Below are 18,437 nucleotides of genomic sequence, written 5' to 3' on the forward strand. Positions count from 1 at the left end.
CTGTTCTCATTAAGAAACTGGGGGACTGTGGTGTAGACACCCACACAGTCAATTGGGTCACCAACTGGCTGGAGGGCCGCACCCAGAGACTGGTGGTGGATGGGTCATTTTCGACCTGGAGGGATGTGGGCAGTGGGGTTCCGCAGGGCTCGATTCTCGGGCCTGCACTGTTCAATATCTTCATCAGTGACTTGGATGAGGGGGTAAAAAGCACCCTGTTCAAATTTGCTGATGACACTGAGATGTGGGGGGATGTGGGCACTCTAGAAAGGAGGAATAGGCTGCAATTGGACCTAGACAGGTTACAAGGGTGGGCGGATGAGCATAGGATGGGATTCAACACTGACAATTGCAAAGTGATGGACCTGGGGAAGAACAACCGGCATCATACCTACAGGTTGGGGAACTCCATTCTTGTCAGCACAGAGGCGGAAAAGGATCTTGGAGTCATCATTGACTCCAAGATGAACATGGGCCGGCAGTGTGGGGATGCAGTCAGGAAGGCCAACCGTACCTTGTCATGCATCCACAGATGCATCTCGAGCAGGTCCAAGGAGGTGATACTCCCCCTCTATGCGGCACTGGTCAGGCCGCAGCTGGAGTACTGCGTCCAGTTCTGGGCGCCGCACTTCAAGAGGGTTGTGGACAACATGGAGAGGGTCCAGAGAAGGCCACTCTCATGATCAGGGGACAGCAGGGAAGGCCTTATGAGGAGAAGCTATGGGACCTGAACCTGTTCAGCCTCCACAAGTGAAGGCTGAGGGGGGATCTAGTGGCCTGTTATAAACTAGTCAGGGGGGATCAGCAGGCACTGGGGAAGTCCCTGTTCCCCCGAGCACTGTCAGGAGTGACCAGGAATAACGGCCACAAGCTGGTAGAGGGTAGATTTAGGCTAGATATCAGGAAGCGCTACTTCTCAGTCAGGGCGGCTAGGATCTGGAGCCAACTTCCAAGAGAAGTGGTGCTGGCTCCTACCCTGGGGGTCTTTAAGAGGAGGTTAGATGAACACCTTGCTGGGGTCGTTTGACCCCAGTACTCCTTCCTGCCATGGCAGGGGGTCGGACTCGATGATCTACTCAGGTCCCTTCCGACCCTAGAAACTATGAAACTATCATTAAAAATACACAGAAGTGAAAAAAACATGTTGAAGAAAGCAAGTGGAATCATTTGGAATACTTATGAGTAATATATGAAATTGATTCCCAATTAACTATAACGATTAAGGAAAATGACTCAAGGAGAAATCCTGGTTGAACTGAAATCAATACCTTTACCATCTATTTCATTACCACCAACATTTCACACTGGGGCTTCATTTGCAACAGGTTCCTAAAGGCTTTTCTGGACTTTGTGTTTAATATTTTTTAGATAAATAGATATATGGCAGTATAAAGATCTCTATCTTGCCAGTAAGGGATCACCTACTATCCCCCTTTTCCTTGGGTATTCTGTCTTTAGTCTCTCCTGTCAAGACTCTGATGCACAAAAAGGAAGAGAAAACAAAGGGAGGCAAGATCTTCAGTTATCCATGCTATAAGGGATATTGGCAGTGATTTTCTTCCCAGGCTCCTCTGCCCTTACAAACCCTCTACCATTAGCACACCAATACAGGCACAGGCCTGTGACCTCCATCTGCTTTGCCCTTACAGCAAGTGAAATTTAGTGACTGATAACAGACTAGTTATTCCAATCTCTTGCAGGCAAAAGGGTGACCACTAACGGACCCTCTTATGTACTTCACAACATTTTTAGGGCTTTATCCCCTTACTCAGGACATCTATTGCCACTACATCTCTTTTTATAATGACTCCTATTATTCCTATTTTTATTTCCTCTGTCTGAATACAGTCTTCCTGGGCATTGGTCTCCTTCTTTCAACCCTCGGTCGAGTTAATTCAGGCTCAACTCAGTCCTCCCTCAGGGCCAACTAATTACTCAGCCATACACATTGATTCATTTCCATTTACAATCCATCATTCTTCAGGCATAGCATTATGATTCTTAATACATCCATTAACAAACCTCTCGACTCCTAATGAGTCACTTGACTTTCATTTTACTCACTCTCGGCACCTCATTTAGTAATCCAATAACTCTTAATTCACTTGTTCCAGGTCCCCTTTTGTCCAGGGTGACCCAGCTTGCATATTAGCTTCTCATTAGTGATTGCAATCAAGTCTCTGAGTCTAAAAAGATTAAGTCTATTTGGCCCTTTTTCTAATTGGCTGAACTAAGAAAGAATCCTGTTTCTCCTGGGGTTTCTAGGCCAATAACCCCATTCCTCCTCTTTCCCTTAGGGACAACCCTGGGGTAAACTTGACTCACTAGTGGCAGCAGCTCCTTTGCCCCCAGCTGAGGATTCCCATGCCATCTCTCCATCAAAGTACTCGCTCCCCCTTCATCTTGGTTGTGGGTTTGTCTCCCGGTTATCTTACCAACTCCTTTGGTTAATGTCCATGCCTCCACACAGCATGCACGAGCTACAGCTCACTTGTGCATCCCCTCTCTGAGGAACCATCCTGTTGCCAGACCCAGGTTTATGTTTCAGTCCAGACTTAGCGGGCCGGTGGGAGCTAGCCTCAGGGTCCCACATGCACCTGGCACATGGGCAGCCAAGTTTGCTTTGGATGCTGTCAGCGTGTTTCTCCCCATTGCTCATGATCATCGGTAAGTATCCCTCCGTGTTTGGCCTGGGGGAGCACTCCGGACCATAACAGGGCCCATGTTTGGTGTCCTGTTACAGATAGACATTTTCTGCCCCATTGGCCTGGATCTGGGGCTGGGACTGGGTCTATCACATCCTCCTTTCCAAGGCAGCATCTCTCTTACTGAATGGCCACCCATCTTTTTTTCATGGCTGCCAACGGGGACGCTTCAGGAGGAGGGTTAGAGGGTACAATCAGCAATACCTTAGCCCACAGATGTGTTGTCAGAGTAAGTTTAGAGCCCCTGTATGTGCCAGGACCTAGAACTCAAGCCTTCCTTGTTGTAGTCAACAGGCTGTTGGATTAAAGTTAGGAAACTACTTCTGGCAAGTATATACATCTCTAGCCAATTCTAGATTTCAAAAGTTGTTATAACCCTTTTCGGTCTAATGCTGCTAAGCTAAATAAGCCTAGCTTCTTTTATATACTTTTTTAATGAGGTCTCAATTCCTTTGACCAGCTTAGTGACCTTTCTTTAAATTCACTCCAGTTTAAAATAATCATTTTTGAACATTGGTTACCAGAACTGTACATGGTATTCTGAAAGCAGTCTTCCAGTACATTGTCCAATGCCCTTAGTACCTCTTTCTCTTTATTGCATATATCCTGCTTAATAAGCCCTAAGGTTTTTTTAAAGCCATGTTACACTGGTCATCAAGAAATAGGCTAAATTGCCACTCTTTCTCAGGTGTCTCTAGACTTCACACATATCTGTTCTGGTATAACGAAAGAACAGGACATACAATAGGAGATCAGTCTGACTAGATCACAATCTTTTCAATGAGTTGAAACTCAAAAAAAGAATCCTATATAATGTGGAAAATTTGTCATATTACTAGAAAAAAGTATAAGAGCATCCTGTATCCCAGTATCCAGGTCTGCAGGGGGAAAATCAGGAAGGCCAAGGCATGATCTGCAATTGGCAAGGGACATTAAAAGCCATAAAAAGGGTTCTACAAGTATGTCAGAAACAAAAGCAACCAAAGCAACTAAAGAAACTATAGGTCTCTTATGGGATGCAAAAGGCAGTTCAAAGAATGTGTGATTCAAAGAAGGGTGAAGTATTTATTTAACCTGGAGAAGAGAAGACTGAAGCAGGATTTAATAGCAACCTTCAACTACCTGCCGCATAATTACAAAGAGGATGGAGCTAGACTGTTCTCAGTGGTGGCACATAATAGAATAAGGAACAATGGGCTCAGGTTGAAGCAACAGAAGTTTAGGTTAGATATTAAAAATCTTTCTTACTAGGAGGGTAGTAAAACACTGAAACAGGCTACCCAGAGAGCTTTTGGAATCACCAACCTTAGAGATTTTAAGACCCAGTTAGACAAAGCCTTAGCTGAGATGATATAATTGTGGCTGGTCCTGCTTTGAGCAGGTGAGTGGACTAGATGACCTCCTGAGTCCTTTCTAACCCTCTATGAGTCCCTTCTATGATTTATTGCCTTTTGTACTTCAGTCTTCATGAAGAAAGTCAGGTACAGATGACAAGTGCTCTTGGCAGAAAAGATAGGGAAGGAGACAAACAGCTTTGAGTAGTTTGGTTAAGGATTACTCAGAGGAGCTAGATGCTTTCAGGTTGGCAGGCTTTTTCAAAGTTATGTTACATAGGCTTTTTCAAAGCTATGTTACTTAGGTGCTAAGGTTAAGGATTACTTAAAGGAGATAGATGCTTTTAGGTGGGCAGGGCTGGATGAGATCCTTTACCCAATGACTTAAATAATTTCAGAGCCATTGGGCGCATCTACACAAGATGCTTAACTGAGCAGTAGCATAGCTGACTGCGAAGTAATTATGTGCGTGAACAAGTGCACATGCTTACTACACAGTAAATCTCCCTAAACCTAAGTAAATTTACTATCTGCAAATGCAAGTAGCAAATTTACTTGAGACTAGTAATAGTTTAATGGCACTTGTGTAGATGTCTGATTGGAAACAAACCCGCTCCCAGTCAGCCATCCATCGGAGGAAGGGAGATAACTCCCTGCCCCAGGAGCTGCCTACTGCCGGGGTGGGTTCTGCTACAGGAGCCTTGGCAGGGACTGTGTCCCCCTGCCATGGCAGCAGTGAGCTCCAAGGCCCCTGCTCCAAGATCATGATCTGGGCGTGGGGGATGGGAGATCCTTACCTCCCAGTCCCCACTCCACCATTGTGATCGGGGAGCAGGGTGCTGGAAGATCCTCAAAGGATGTAAATATTCTCTTGGTCATAATTAAACTGGAAAAAACTCCTAGTCTGGGAAACAGGTACACATCTGGGCATCAGGAAGTTTTATGCATAATGTGGACTCCCCAAGAATACAATGGATAATGTAGGAAAATGGCCAGATAAGAAATTACACTTAAGCCTTGCCATGACAGAAAGTTTTTCTCTGAAGTTTTCTGGGCCTAAGGGAATGCTAGTGGGCTGAGTGACATAGGTTGACCAGAGAATTTGTAGTAGACCCTGACAAAGGTTAAAAGCAGCAGCTGCTTTCTAATCTGTGAAGCTGAGCAAGAGCTGCATTCTTAAAGTTTAGGGTTAACATTCAGGGATAAGGTAAAATCATTGTACTGATGTATTCTTTTCAGTGTTTATTCTTATCTCTCTGTCTGCATCTCAGCATATCATTACTGATTTCTTATGTTTGCTCTTATTTTTATAGTAATTGTTTTATTATTCTTTCTAACATACTTACAGTTAGTGGTAAGTATGATTTCAGAGCATTTGGCTGTATAGATAGGCCTCTTTCAAGGAAGGGGGGATCTATCATCTTTGAGCATATGACTGGAGAAGGGTGTGATTCTACTAGCTGTCAAAATCTCCTATGCTAAAAGCTGGGAAGATGAGGTGTTATAGTCCAAGGAGATAACCTTTAGAGCATCTCAGTCCATTCTCAGTGGTCAAGCAGCAGATGACAGACCACATATTTTGGGCTAAAGTGAACTCATGAAGGTGTAAGAATACTACAAGTGTGTGTCTCAAAGGCACACCTGGCTGAATAGGGGTCTAAGGTATATCACATCATCTTTAAGAAAGGGTAGAATGAGGATCCAGGGAATTACAGACCAATTAACCTGACGTCAATTGCTGGAAACATCTTGGAATAGGTCCTCAAAGAATTTATTTCAAAGCATTTTGAGGAGAATAAAGTGGTCAGGAAGAGCCAGCATAGATTCAGCATGCATTCAGAAAGAGAAAGTCATACCTGATTAATCTGATTTCCTTCTAGAAGATGACAGGCTCTGTAAGTTGATGGAGAGCAATGGATGTGCTATACCTTGACTTTAGCAAGGCTTTTGACACTGTCTCCCACAGCATTCTCATTAACAAGCTAAAGAAACAGACAAGATAAAAGTACTGCATACCTAATTAGATAACTGTGCTCAGTGAATAGACATCAATGGCTCAATGTCTAGCTGGGAGAAGCTATCAAGGGTAAGGTTCCCTAGGGGTCTTTCCTGCATCCAGAAACTTCATTAATGATTTGAATTATGAGATTGCATGCACACTTTGGACATTTGTGGATGACACCAAATTGGGTGGAGTTGTAAACACTTTGGAGGGTAGGGCTAGGATTCAGAGCTGAATAAATTGGAGAAATGGTCCAGAATCAATAAGATGAATTTGAACAAGGACAAATGCAAAGTCCTTCACATGGAATGAAATAAATGTATATACAAATACAGACTGAAGAATGGTTGGCTGCAGAGCTGCAGAGAAGGATCTGGGGGTTACTGTAGACCAGAAGCTTGCTAATCAATGGAAGTGATTCTTCTGCTGTATTCAGCACTGGTGAGACCTTACCTGGAGGACTGTGTCCAGTTTTGGGCTGGAAAGGAGTGGAAGCTGCAAGCCTAGAAAGGAACCCAAGATGCTGGGGGAAAGTCTTTTGCAGCAGCATAGTGAATACCCCTATAGTCAACTTGCTGGTGGCTGTTTCTGACTGGAGGACACAGTTATGGCTGTGGGTGGGTTTAGGAGGCCCCACAAGGGTGCCTGAGAGACATTCAGGATTTTTAATGCAAGGATGCAAGAAAAAGGGCCAAAGCTGAAGGGCCAAAGCCAGTGCCTAGGGGCAGAAACCAAGAAAGGGCCATAGGCCCAGAGGTGGGTTGAGGCCAGGAGGACCAGAATCTGAGCTCTAAGAGAGAGAAATGGACTGAGGCTGAAAGATTCAGGCCACAGCAAGTAGGCCTGGGCTAGAGGCCTGCAGTCAGAGAAACTAGTGGGCTAAGGCTGAAAGGGCTGAAGCCTATACAAGAAAATGAACGAGAGAGTGACACCCGCAAGTTATGGGTGTGGCTATGGGGGAAGCTGAAGGCCGTGATTAGAGTCCTTAGAGGTTAATTAGTACCAATAGGGTCATAAGCAGTAACTGTAGAGTTGGAGTTGTGCTAGCAGGGTGCAAGCAGTTCCAGGTGGGCCTGAGAGATGCTTGCAGAGAACAGAGGAGGTTCTGTTAGCTAATGGAGGGTCCGTGGACCAAGGGTTGGGTTAAGTTGGTCAGATACTGGTGAGATCACTCCAAGACTCAGGAGCAGCCTCCTAGTTTGTACAGTGTGAATACCAAGTCATGGCAGGTGATGTAGAAAGGCTGATGGACAGAAGACCTAGAGTGCCAGCAGGATTAGGGATTAAGGTGGCCCCTAGAAGGTACCACAATTACCCCTAGGACCAGTCCTGTCACAGATATCCATATGAATACTCATACCACATGCAAAGCATATTCATCGTGAACAAAAATATTAATAGAGATATCAGTCTTGGGACTGACCTTGTTTAATATCTTCAGTGCAGAAAAGCAGGATTCTAGTCATAAAAGTTGTTGAAAGTCACACAGAGAGAGTAGAAGTGTTTTAGGACTGATGTAATAGAAGAAGGAGGACTATAGGACTATAAAGTGTACAAAGTTGTAAGGGGCAGACAACAAGAACTTCTCTTATAAGCTCAGGGTCCATCCTTTAGAAATTACAGAGGATGTGAAAGACTATGCATAGTAGCCAGTCACAACCACCAGTGCGATGCTCTCACGAATAAAGCAAATGCAATCCTAAAATGTATCAGCAGATTTCTTTTCCATTAGAGATAGGAATGCTACTGTTCAAGCCACTATTACAACCTCAACTTGAATAAAGATCTAAAATTCTGGCCACTTATCTCCAAAAGGGATTAATTCAGTTGCAGATGATGTAAAGCAGGACTACTATGATGAGCAAAGGAATGGACAGCCTATCACACCAGAGGAGACCCGAAGAGCTTGGTTTTTTAGCTTAGCAATACTGAGGAGGAACATAATTGCTCACTTAGAATGGACTCCAGAATGAACACCAGGGAGAGAAAATAATTTTTTTTCCAAAAAACCAAAGACACATAAACTCATTACAAATAAACATGAGGTAAAAATGAGACCGTTCTAGCCAGTAAAAAAATGAGGATCTGGAGCAGTGGGATAAAAAAAAAATCACACAGCTTTTAGGATGGAGATTCATTGGTGGGGATGTACAGCCCTAACAACTCATAAGAATTTCAAAGTGGGTCATGTTGGAAGATGCAGTGTGAGACTATGTAGTGCTCCCATTCACTGCTTTTTATTTGGGGGAAAGGGTTGGACTCTTGATGCCCCTTGTAATTTCCTTGCCTCCAGTCTATTAAGTCAGTCTGTACCGGGGGCAGAACTGAGCTCTGGAGAAGTGACCCTAATCAAAAGACACAATCACAATAGTAGGAAACATAATAAATTTTATTGACAATCTTCAATCTGGTCTGTAAACATTTTATAAATTATATAACTGCATTAAGATTACAGTTTGTAGTTTTTCAGACAAAAGTCTCAGAGAAAATAATACTGCTTTTTCTTTTTAAACCACCATTAAAAGTGGAAAACAGCGTCATATACAGCTATTGTATTATACAGGAGGGAAATCAAAGCAATTAACAGTTAAACCAGCTGTTGCTCCTCAGGACACTGACAACTTTTTTGGTCTTAGGATCAAACTGGAACTGTTTTGTTCCACGGAATAAATAGATATAGCCTAGAAAGAAAAATAAATTGAAGGATTAGAAGTCACCCTTTAGATCTTTTCCAAAGCTTTTTCTAGAGAACAAAATTAACTTTTTCAGGAAGTACATACTCATGTATTAGAAAGCCTGTTTTTAGTAAACCTGTATAAATATTAATAACAGTTCCCTTTAAAATATTTTTTCATTCCAAAGGAGCACATATCTTGTAGTGTAATAAACGTAAGTATTTGTTGTATTTACCATCATGCTGGACAGCTGCATCAATCTTTCCAATCTTTCCAAAGTCACTGATTATGTTTCTTGGATAACCCTCATCCATGGATTGCCTGTTTTCATCATATCTTAATAAAAACAAATAGAATAAGGAGTTATGGATAAGCAAGTAACTTTTAGAAAGGCCAAACAAGACCTGACAGAAATGCTGCTGTTCTTTAAAATGACTGGACTGCTATTATATGTGCCTAGGTTTGCATGTGCATGAGATGAGAGAGACAAAAACCTTTGCCCTATTGAAGAGAATGGCAAAATCCCTAACGATGCCAGCATTTCATCTCAAGAATGTATCGTGGTATGTGTATATGTATATACATTCACTCAAAGGGCAGGAAGAGGTAAATACTGTGTCTATAGTAAATGTGGACCAGAAATTATTTTGCCCTGAACAGTTGCATTTTTTGCAAGGTTGCCCAAAGGGAATACAACATTGCTAGCCTTTATAGAGCTTTGATTATCCCACACTGTAGCAGTGCAGTCCTATGCATTGCGTAAAGCAGCAGCCTGTCAGTCTAATTTTGAAAATGTATTTGTCTATGCTATGGTAGCATTGGGAAGATATTTTATTTATTAAGAAAAATCCTGATGCATGTGTGTGAAAGTGGTACTAGTATCTTGTGATTGCACAAATTGCATTCAATAGAATCCTAACCTGTTTTCTTAAGCTAAGGTACCAATGGCGTATGATGAGGGAATCAGTTCAGAACAACATATTGTAGAAAATGTTAACAGCGCTCTCATGAATTATAAACAATTTTCCACCAAGTAATGTAATGCTTAGACAACATAAATCATAGAAAAATATATGTGGACGGATTCCCAAGAGGTCACTCTGGCCAAATTTGAGAGTAACAAGAATAAATTTCATGCTATTTCAAGCAAGAATTGCACCTTTGTGGGTTAAACTTGAAGAATTTACTAGAAAATTGTCTTTCTAAAGATTACTGAATCCTAGGACATGTCGTTGTATCCCAGATATGGAATACTATAAAATGGTCAAAAAATCCTATGAAAAATTAGCATTTTTTACACAATTTGGAAATAAATTCCATAAAAACTATTTAATTGTTTGAAACCCAGCTATTTTGAATTATTTCACGTAATCATCCTTCAAGCCTCAGGATGGAAACATATCTTAAAACTGCTGAATATTACATCTTACCTCCAGTACTTGTTGGCTACAAAGAAATATGTTTTTCCTGTATTCTTATCACTGAAAGCTGCATTAATTCTTTTAACAGTCTTTGGAAAGCCCAGTTGATGAATTCTTTTGGGGTAACCACGGACTACATCAAATCCATTGAGAACCCAGTATTTGTTCTCTGCAAAGAAAAATACAAATCAACGTTTCATCAGCTGGTTCTGATAATACTGATTATAATTTCTAATTGTAATTTCATTGAAATATTTCAAATTTAGATTTGTTTTAATAAACAAATGCCTTTGTTCCTAAAACAATATTTTTCATAAAAAAATTGTCAGTAAGTTTAGTACTTTTCAGATCTTGTGGAAGATGTTGTATTTTATTCAATATTTTTTCTTTGAACTTGTATAAAAATCATTACTCAAATTTTCATTAACATTTTTTTGAATCAGAAGTCCCCTCAATAGTTCTAACTGAACTCTGCAAAAGTAAAAGTTTGAAGTTTTCAAATTTCTTCACCTTGTTTGACTGAATAATTCCCCTGCAATTCTGGTTTGTTATTCACGGGTCTCCAGATCAAAACTCCCTTTTTCTCAAAACCTTTAAGTAATGTTGTTGATAGGAAATCCTTCTTTAACTTCCAGCCCTTATAGGTCCTTTCCAAAACCTCTGATAGTAATTTAACCTACATCTGACTATGAGTGTATTAATTCAAAGCTGTTACTGAGCTACTCAAATAAACATTTTCAATTTAGAAAAGGCATTTCTGGTTGAAAGTTATGTTATTTAAATGGAGTTTCATCTAAAGAGAACCAAGATAGATTTTCTTAATTGCATTTTCTGTGAAGTAACCTAATTACAGCAAATTCATATATTCAAAGAATTTCAGATAGTGTTACCTTTGAAAACAACAACTTGATCTTTTTCAACGTTTTCATAAGCAGCTTGAATTCCAGATGGCAGTGTTGGCCAGAATAGAGTGATAAAGTTCATCTGAATCTCTGCTATCTGGCTATGCTTGCGCCAGAAATATCTGATTGAGATAAAATTTGCACATTAAAGCAGTTCCACTCTAGCCAGAAATGTAACATAACGAGTCATTTAAATCCTTCTAGTGCCTGGTCTGTAGGAAGGACACAAGTCTGCTACAGCTACGACTTCATTGACCTAATTCTTGAGTGGCTTTTGTGATGAAGACTAAAGTTTCTCACTGCTGCAGACCTAGAGTGCACCAGGTTCATTACAGGGTTGGTAGCCCAGGTTTTCCCTCATACTACCTTATTGCAAATGATAAGTTTACCACTGATCTAATATCAGCTGAAGCCAACATAATGAGAAATGGTTTTATCAGGGATTGAACTGGTGCCCTGACCTACTTCCACCAGCCCTTATTAGCAGACCAGAAGTATAAGACAGAAAAATTTGGGGTCTTCTGTAATAATAAGAATTTTCTTTCTTAAAGGACATTAATATATAATGACTAACTTAATAACTGCAAGCAACATGTAATAAAGTAGAAATATGATCTCTAGAAACCCAAGTCTTAACTTATGATTCAGTTTATAATTCAAATAGAAATCCTCTTACTTCCTCTTTTGAAAATGAGAGGTGGAAGGGTACTATGATGTACCAGGTGTTCAAATTTCTCTCACAGGTACTACAAGTAGACTGCTAGTCCAGGATTCACACACACTGGACTGGCAGGTCTGGATTTTAGTTTTCACTGGAAGTGCTTATAATTCCTTAAATTTTGAGGGAAGTGACTATTTCCCTCTATTCAGCACTGTTGAGACCACATGTGGGGTACTGTGTCCAGTTTTGGGGCTCCTACTACAGGAACAATGTGGACAAATTGGAGAGAGTCCAGCAGAGGGCAACAAAAATGGTGAGGGGGCTGGGGCACATGACTTATGAACAGAGACTGAGGGAACTGGCTTATTTAATGTGGAAAAGAGAAAACTGAGGTTAGATATCAGGAAAAAAATTCTCCTGAAGAGGTTAGTAAAGCACTGGAACAAATTACCCAGAGAGGTTGGTAGAGTCTCTGTCCTTGGAGGTTTTTAAGACCCAGCTAGACAAAGCCTGGGGCTGGTCCTGCTTTGAGCAGGGGGTTGGACTAGATGACCTCCTGAGGTCCCTTCCAACCATAGTTTTCTATGATTCTATGATACAGTGGTCAGTGGCTATTTCACCACTTGACACAGCCCCTTTGAATCAAAGAATTATGCCACAGTTTAGATAAAAGCTAGGTAACACCAAAGTGCCTGCTCAGAATGCAGGCAACTCTTTGCAAGTGATACACATTACTTCTTTTGTATTTTTGTTTCCTTCTCAGTACTGCAGTACAATGAACCACTGCACAGGCTTGTTGATTTTACCTGCCCTTAAAGAACAGCATTTCTCCACGCAGAGTAGCAACAGCATCAAAAGTCAAATTAGGGTCACATGTTATTGGAGTTGAGGGTCCAGTTGGTTGAACAGGTTTCAGAGATTTTCCTACATGAGGATTAAGGAAGAAGTTAATATTATGTAAAATATGATCTTGAAAACCAGTGAAAATGGTCTTTAAGGGACAGGCTCTGAATCAGGGTTCTTCCAGGAAATGTCAGGTCTTTTGGTTTTCTAAATCTAGCACAGAGGAAGTTCAGCACCTACAAAGCTGCTATAAGCTGCAGGGATGGGTTTGCAGGAGAACTGGACTTTGGGATCATAGGATCCTGAAGGATGACCCATAGGATCATCACCAACCTTCCTTTAGCTGAAGGTCAGGACAATCTGGAGTGCTCTTGGAATAGGTGTATAATTGGAAGATGTATAATTTCCTTCACTGAAGGTTTAAGAGCAAGTAGACAAACATCTGTCAGATTTTGGTATAGGCACCCTGTGTAGTGCACAGGAATGAATGAGATTACTTTAGTAGGTCCCTTCCCTCTCTATTATCATTACTTTTTCTGGGTGATTGTTTAGTAATATTCTCTGTAAAATCAATATCAAACCAGGGAATCATCAGATGTTGATTTTCTTACCATAGATGCTTTGAATGCCATTAATGTCATCTTGAGGGAGGTGGAATTTTTTAGGGTCTGTGTAAGCATAAGTTGGGTACATCAGAGCTCCAGGATCAGTAGAATGAGACAAACCCAGGGAATGGCCCAGCTCGTGGGCAGCAACAATGAACAAGCTATAGCCTGAGAAGTAAAGATAATGTCATTCAAATAAATGAGATTCTTTTGAATCTGTGGTGTGTGCGCTTAAAATGGGAAACAACTTTGTGACCGACCAAAGAAGCTTTCATTCAGTCTGCAAACACTACAGCCCAAACAGGTAGAGTAGAAAAAGAATAGTTATATGAATACATAGACCCATCAGGGACTAATTACAATTCCCAAGTTCCTCTTATTGCTTCTCCTACTGCCATCTTCCATAACACACCATAGTACATCTTTAATTTATGCAGGGGGTTAATTGGGACTAATTCCCATGAAAAGAAATGTGGTCCATTAACTTCATTTGATTTCTTTATGCCAAAATATTGGAAAGGAAAATTGCAATAATGGCCAAAGACACCAGTCAGTTTTAGACCCTGCAGTTCAAAGACATATAGAAAACATAAAACCCCTTCAAGTTGCCAAAGAAAGTAACTTTTCTCAGTGCCAGTTTCTTTCTTTACTCTAAGTGTTCATAAAAAACACCAGAGAAAAAAACCCAGCATGAATCCCATATAACTGCATCTTCTTGAAGAACTGCTTCCTTCAAAGAAATCTATGAAGAAGGGAGAAGGAAACTCCCTGCTACTCTGCTCCCATACAGTAATACCTAAAGTCAATGGAACAACTCATTAAGGAAAATACTATTTCACCTGAACAAACAAGGTCAGCAAGGAAAATCTTACCCGTGTTATATTTTGCCCAAGTTTCCTCCTCATCAAAGTGAACATCTCCACCAATCCGGAGGCCAGGCTGAAAAGCATGAGCTAGTATCCCATTAGGTCCATCAAAGGGAGAATTGTCCCCATGAGCTAAAAAAAGAAGTACTTATTTAATTAATATCTCAATTGTGTCTATAATTGAGGATGGCTAATGACTACTTGATAACTACCTAAGTATGACATTGTAATCTCGTGGTTTATGTCTCACCCCTATATTGAAAAGAGATCATTATATCTGCTTCTCCATCCTCGATCCTTCTGAATGTCACTGGGGACACGTTACTCCAGACTTCAAATGCTTGTTTGATAGCTGCATCCACATCAGCTCGGCTCATGTCAGGTGTGTAGTTTATAATTCTTTAAGATAAAGCAAACATTAGTTAAGATAAAGCAAATATTGACACTTGCGGGTTATTATTGGCAATACGTTGCTGTAGTAAAAATCTTTCATATTTACTGCCAAAAAGCTCTTCCGTGCACGCTTTAGTAACTGAAGAAGCAGCTTGACTTTCGAATCCTGAGTACTTACATCTCCTAACTTTCAGTAAGTTAGCCTCCTTCCTTAGAGTACCAAGATACTTTTCTTGGTGCTGAATTCCAGAAAGGAGAGCCTAGCTTTGGATCTTTAGGCCCACGTATTTGCAAGTTTGGGCCTTAATATGTTGCTCCACAAGTTGCTTAGAGAACTGTTACCTGTATGTCAAGTTATTTGTTGGCCACTTTGGATGCCCTTCTGTTAGAACGTAGTCGCCCATGTCAGGCACACCACATCTGGGCTTGTTCATCATCTCTATAGTCTCATCATTTAACTTCCCAGTCACTTTCAGTCCAAAAAATGACTGCATTTCCTTGAGTGTTTCAGATACAGCCTCAATGTTCTTTCCCCGAAAATGAGGCTGCGCGTCTGTTTTCAGACTATAGAATTTTTTTAGGTAATCCTGCCAAAAAACAAGAGCAGTAGTTGAGGGCATGAGTGATTATGAAAGATCATAGTTTTACCTCAGCCTGGCAGCCATAAAGCTAGCATGGCTCTAACACATCAGCTTCTGTAGCTGACAACACCCAAGGCAGAGCATCCCATCTAGCCACTTCCGACTCCCAAACCTGAAGGTACCCATGGATTGACTAGAGGCAGCCATCGGCAGGGGCTGGTACAGAGCTCGTGCTCATGCCTCCAGAGCAGAATCGCATACCTTAACTGCCCTGCCAGCACATTGCACATTGTTTCAAACATCCAAACAATTCTGACTTAAATCCCGCTTGTTTGGGGCCTGGGTTTCCAGGATTAACTACATTTTTAAAATAGTAGTTAACTATGCTAGTCTGAAGTCAGTCAGGAGTTAGAATAGTTTTACACCTTATAGACTAATTAATCAGAGGTCTGTAGCGTAAGTTGTCATTTACAGCAGCCTTTGATTAAATAACCCTCTTGCTTATGAAAGCTTATGCTGTACATTTCTGATTTATTTAGTCTAAAAGGTGCAAATCTACTCTGCCTTCTGCCTGTTTTTTTAATGACTTTGTTAAACGACCAGGGGAAATTTCGGATGGGCATCTTCTTGATATCTATGTTTCTTCCCCACCAAAGAAAGATTTTGCCAAAAAGCCCCCAAAAATAAAAAAATTAAAATTCCTCCCTAAATTCCTGTTGGATTTTTATTAATTGTGATAAACTCCTGCAGCTCTTATTTTGGCTCCATTAGTGTTAGGAACTAGCCCATATTAATAATGCATCTCTGAAATCCAGTGGATGCCTCTGGATGGTGAGAATTTTGGAAAATTAGGCTATCAGTTTTGGCAAATAAATATGGATATAGGATCTGATGCTATTTATTTATGTCTCTCTTAAATTATGCTCCTAGTAAATAGGTATGATCACATCTCAACAAGATATAAAAAGATTTATAGCTGTAAGTGGGTTTAGGATTGGGTTTTTTCTGGTGGAGGGCATGTTGCATTAATGATCTGATTAACTATAATTAGCTTGATTTTAAATGAGTGAGCAGTCCCATGGAAATCACTGAGACTACTCAGGCCACTGACTTAAGGTTTGGTACTAATTTGAGTGCCTTGCTGAATATATGGAAGCAAAGAAATCTGATTGAAAGAGAACACTAATGCATATTCCTGTTATATTTTCACTTCATTTTGCTGCATCTGGCAGCAGGAATTGTAATTAAAAAAAACTGAAGAAAACCTTTTTTTTTTTTGCCAAATAATGTTATTGAAGTCAGAATAAAGGAACAGAAGAAAAGTGTTTCTTTTAAATCCCCAAAACTTGATACCTCTTAACTATCCTGATTTATTAAAAAAAGGAAAAGAGGAGCAATATGACATTTATTAAATCTCTTTTACAAAACATATTAATTCTGAGATAGAGAACTTAGAAGCCATAGCAAGTATTTACCTCTGCAAACTTTGTTGTGTCATCTTCTGGAGTCACAGGAGCACTAGAGGAGAATGCCACACATGCTAGCAGCAAAAATGGAAGGCTCTTCTTTCTTATGGTCATTTTGATGCTTCTGTTTACTGCTTGCTGTCAAACTACTGCACACATCTCTCAAATAGCTCTCTTTTTATAGCAAATGTGTACATCAGCTGGGCTTGACTCATGGTGTCAAATATCCTTTTAGTACCCAAAAAAGTAATGATGCATACAATTTCATCATCAAAATAGTCTGCAATATGACTTACCTAACACAGTTTCCAGCCCTCTCCCCTTTTGCAATCTTTTAGTGGTTTAATACAGAAGGAAGAGATTTACAAATAAAAGATTACTGTGATTTCATATTCTTTTCTTTCCCAATTTACTCTATTTCCCATCCAAGTTTTAACACACTTTCAGAAAATAAAATAAAAACATGTACAGTAACATAAATTAATAAAAACTAAGCAAAAGCAGCAGGAACTCAAGTTCTTTCTTATCTTTAATGTTGTGAACAGGCTTTGTGACTTTAACACACAGGTTCTCAAAGCTTTCCTGTGTTCTCAAAGGCTCTGGTTTGGAGGCAGAGATCCTCATTTGTACTGTGCTTGCACACTTCTTGCCACAAATCGAGACTTTGGTCTGAGTAATAGTTGTGTAACAACCGTACATAGCAGGAGACCCATGTTCTAACCACCCAAGGATGTTTGAATCAGCACCTCAGCCGTACAGAGTAGACAGATACAGTATTGGCTAATACACTCAATAACTATTAAGGGCAAATTTCAGGCAAACATCTCTAGCTCCAGTTCCAGGCTAGATCCCCAGACTGATGCTGGAGGAACACCACCAGGAACTTTTACTCAGTTAGATAACTCATGTTTTGCCATAACTTATAGGTAGGGACATACCAAATTTGTGATTTCACAATTTTCATGGGAAAGCAAATTGGTAGGTCTCCCATGAAAAAGTGCGATCCTGCCAAAAAGCATGGGGACTCTCAAAAAGCGCAAAAACAGCAATCAGGGTGGAAAAAAAAGAGCGTTGCAAAAACAGAAGCTGATGGGAAGCCCTGGTGTCCTGAAGCAGGGGGGAGGCAGAAGGGGAGAGGGGGGTGGCAGATTTTCACTGCAGAGCGTGGCAGATCACCCACGCCTGTGATTGGATGAGGGGCCCCAGAAGCCCTGCCCTTTGATACACAGCCATATGTCTATCTCTGGGGAAGGACGGGACTTCTGGGGTCCCTCAGCCAATCAGAGATGTGTGTGGGGGGGGTGGGGCTGTTGCACTCCTTCATGAAAATGGCTACCAGCACTGTGTTTGGACCACAAAATCAGGGGGAGAGCCACAAATTTGGTAGGTCCCTACATGTTGTACTCTCCTTTTGAGACAACTCCTTATCAACCCCATGACTGTTGCATTGATTCCTATCATCTCAAATGTGGCTAGTAATTTTTCATGAGGCATGGTATTAACAGTTTGCTTAGATCCTGATAAATCAAATCCCCTGAATTACTTTTCTCCAATAAATCCCTTATCTTATCATAGAATGATAATAACTAAACACTTCTTCATATTCATTGTAGTTGTTTTGAACTGTTATCCAGATTGTACTTTGATCAATAAAAGCTTGTACACTTGCACACATTCTTGTATCCATACATTATTAAGTCATATAGAATCAAAAAAAATCATGAGAAACATGACAGATTTCCCTCGATATATACTGTACATGCATTCCTGGAGAATGGCGCATAAATCAAATTCACATAAAGAGAACCCAGTTTACAATGGAACGGATAGGGATACGTTCCCACAGCAGTGTGGGAGGCAGGGAGTAAGGCTGGGACAAGGGGTGGGGCATGGCGCAGCCTGTTTTGCTCCTGGGGCTGCAGCAATCAGCAAATTGGCAGGAACTGTGAGTGGGTGTGGGGTACAGGACATGGGGTGGTGGGG

The 18,437-nt window shown here is 40.8% G+C and overlaps 1 protein-coding gene across 1 annotated transcript; it reads right to left on the minus strand.

Annotated features, from left to right (window-relative positions):
• Positions 1 to 8,412: 8,412 nt before the first annotated feature.
• Positions 8,413 to 16,648, minus strand: LOC109303295 (neutrophil collagenase-like). The gene is made up of 10 exons (XM_019525485.1): positions 16,464 to 16,648; positions 14,750 to 14,994; positions 14,265 to 14,413; positions 14,021 to 14,146; positions 13,155 to 13,316; positions 12,507 to 12,624; positions 11,028 to 11,161; positions 10,147 to 10,306; positions 8,952 to 9,052; positions 8,413 to 8,722 (listed from the first exon to the last, which is right to left on the minus strand). Exons 1-10 carry the CDS (start codon positions 16,566 to 16,568, stop codon positions 8,622 to 8,624), a joined length of 1,401 nt encoding a protein of 466 aa, XP_019381030.1. The 5' UTR covers positions 16,569 to 16,648; the 3' UTR covers positions 8,413 to 8,621.
• Between the last annotated feature and the right edge of the window lie 1,789 nt (positions 16,649 to 18,437).

This window comes from Gavialis gangeticus, unplaced genomic scaffold (assembly GCF_001723915.1).
Source record: "Gavialis gangeticus isolate Ggan-Ray unplaced genomic scaffold, GavGan_comp1, whole genome shotgun sequence".
Lineage (NCBI taxonomy): Eukaryota > Metazoa > Chordata > Crocodylia > Gavialidae > Gavialis > Gavialis gangeticus.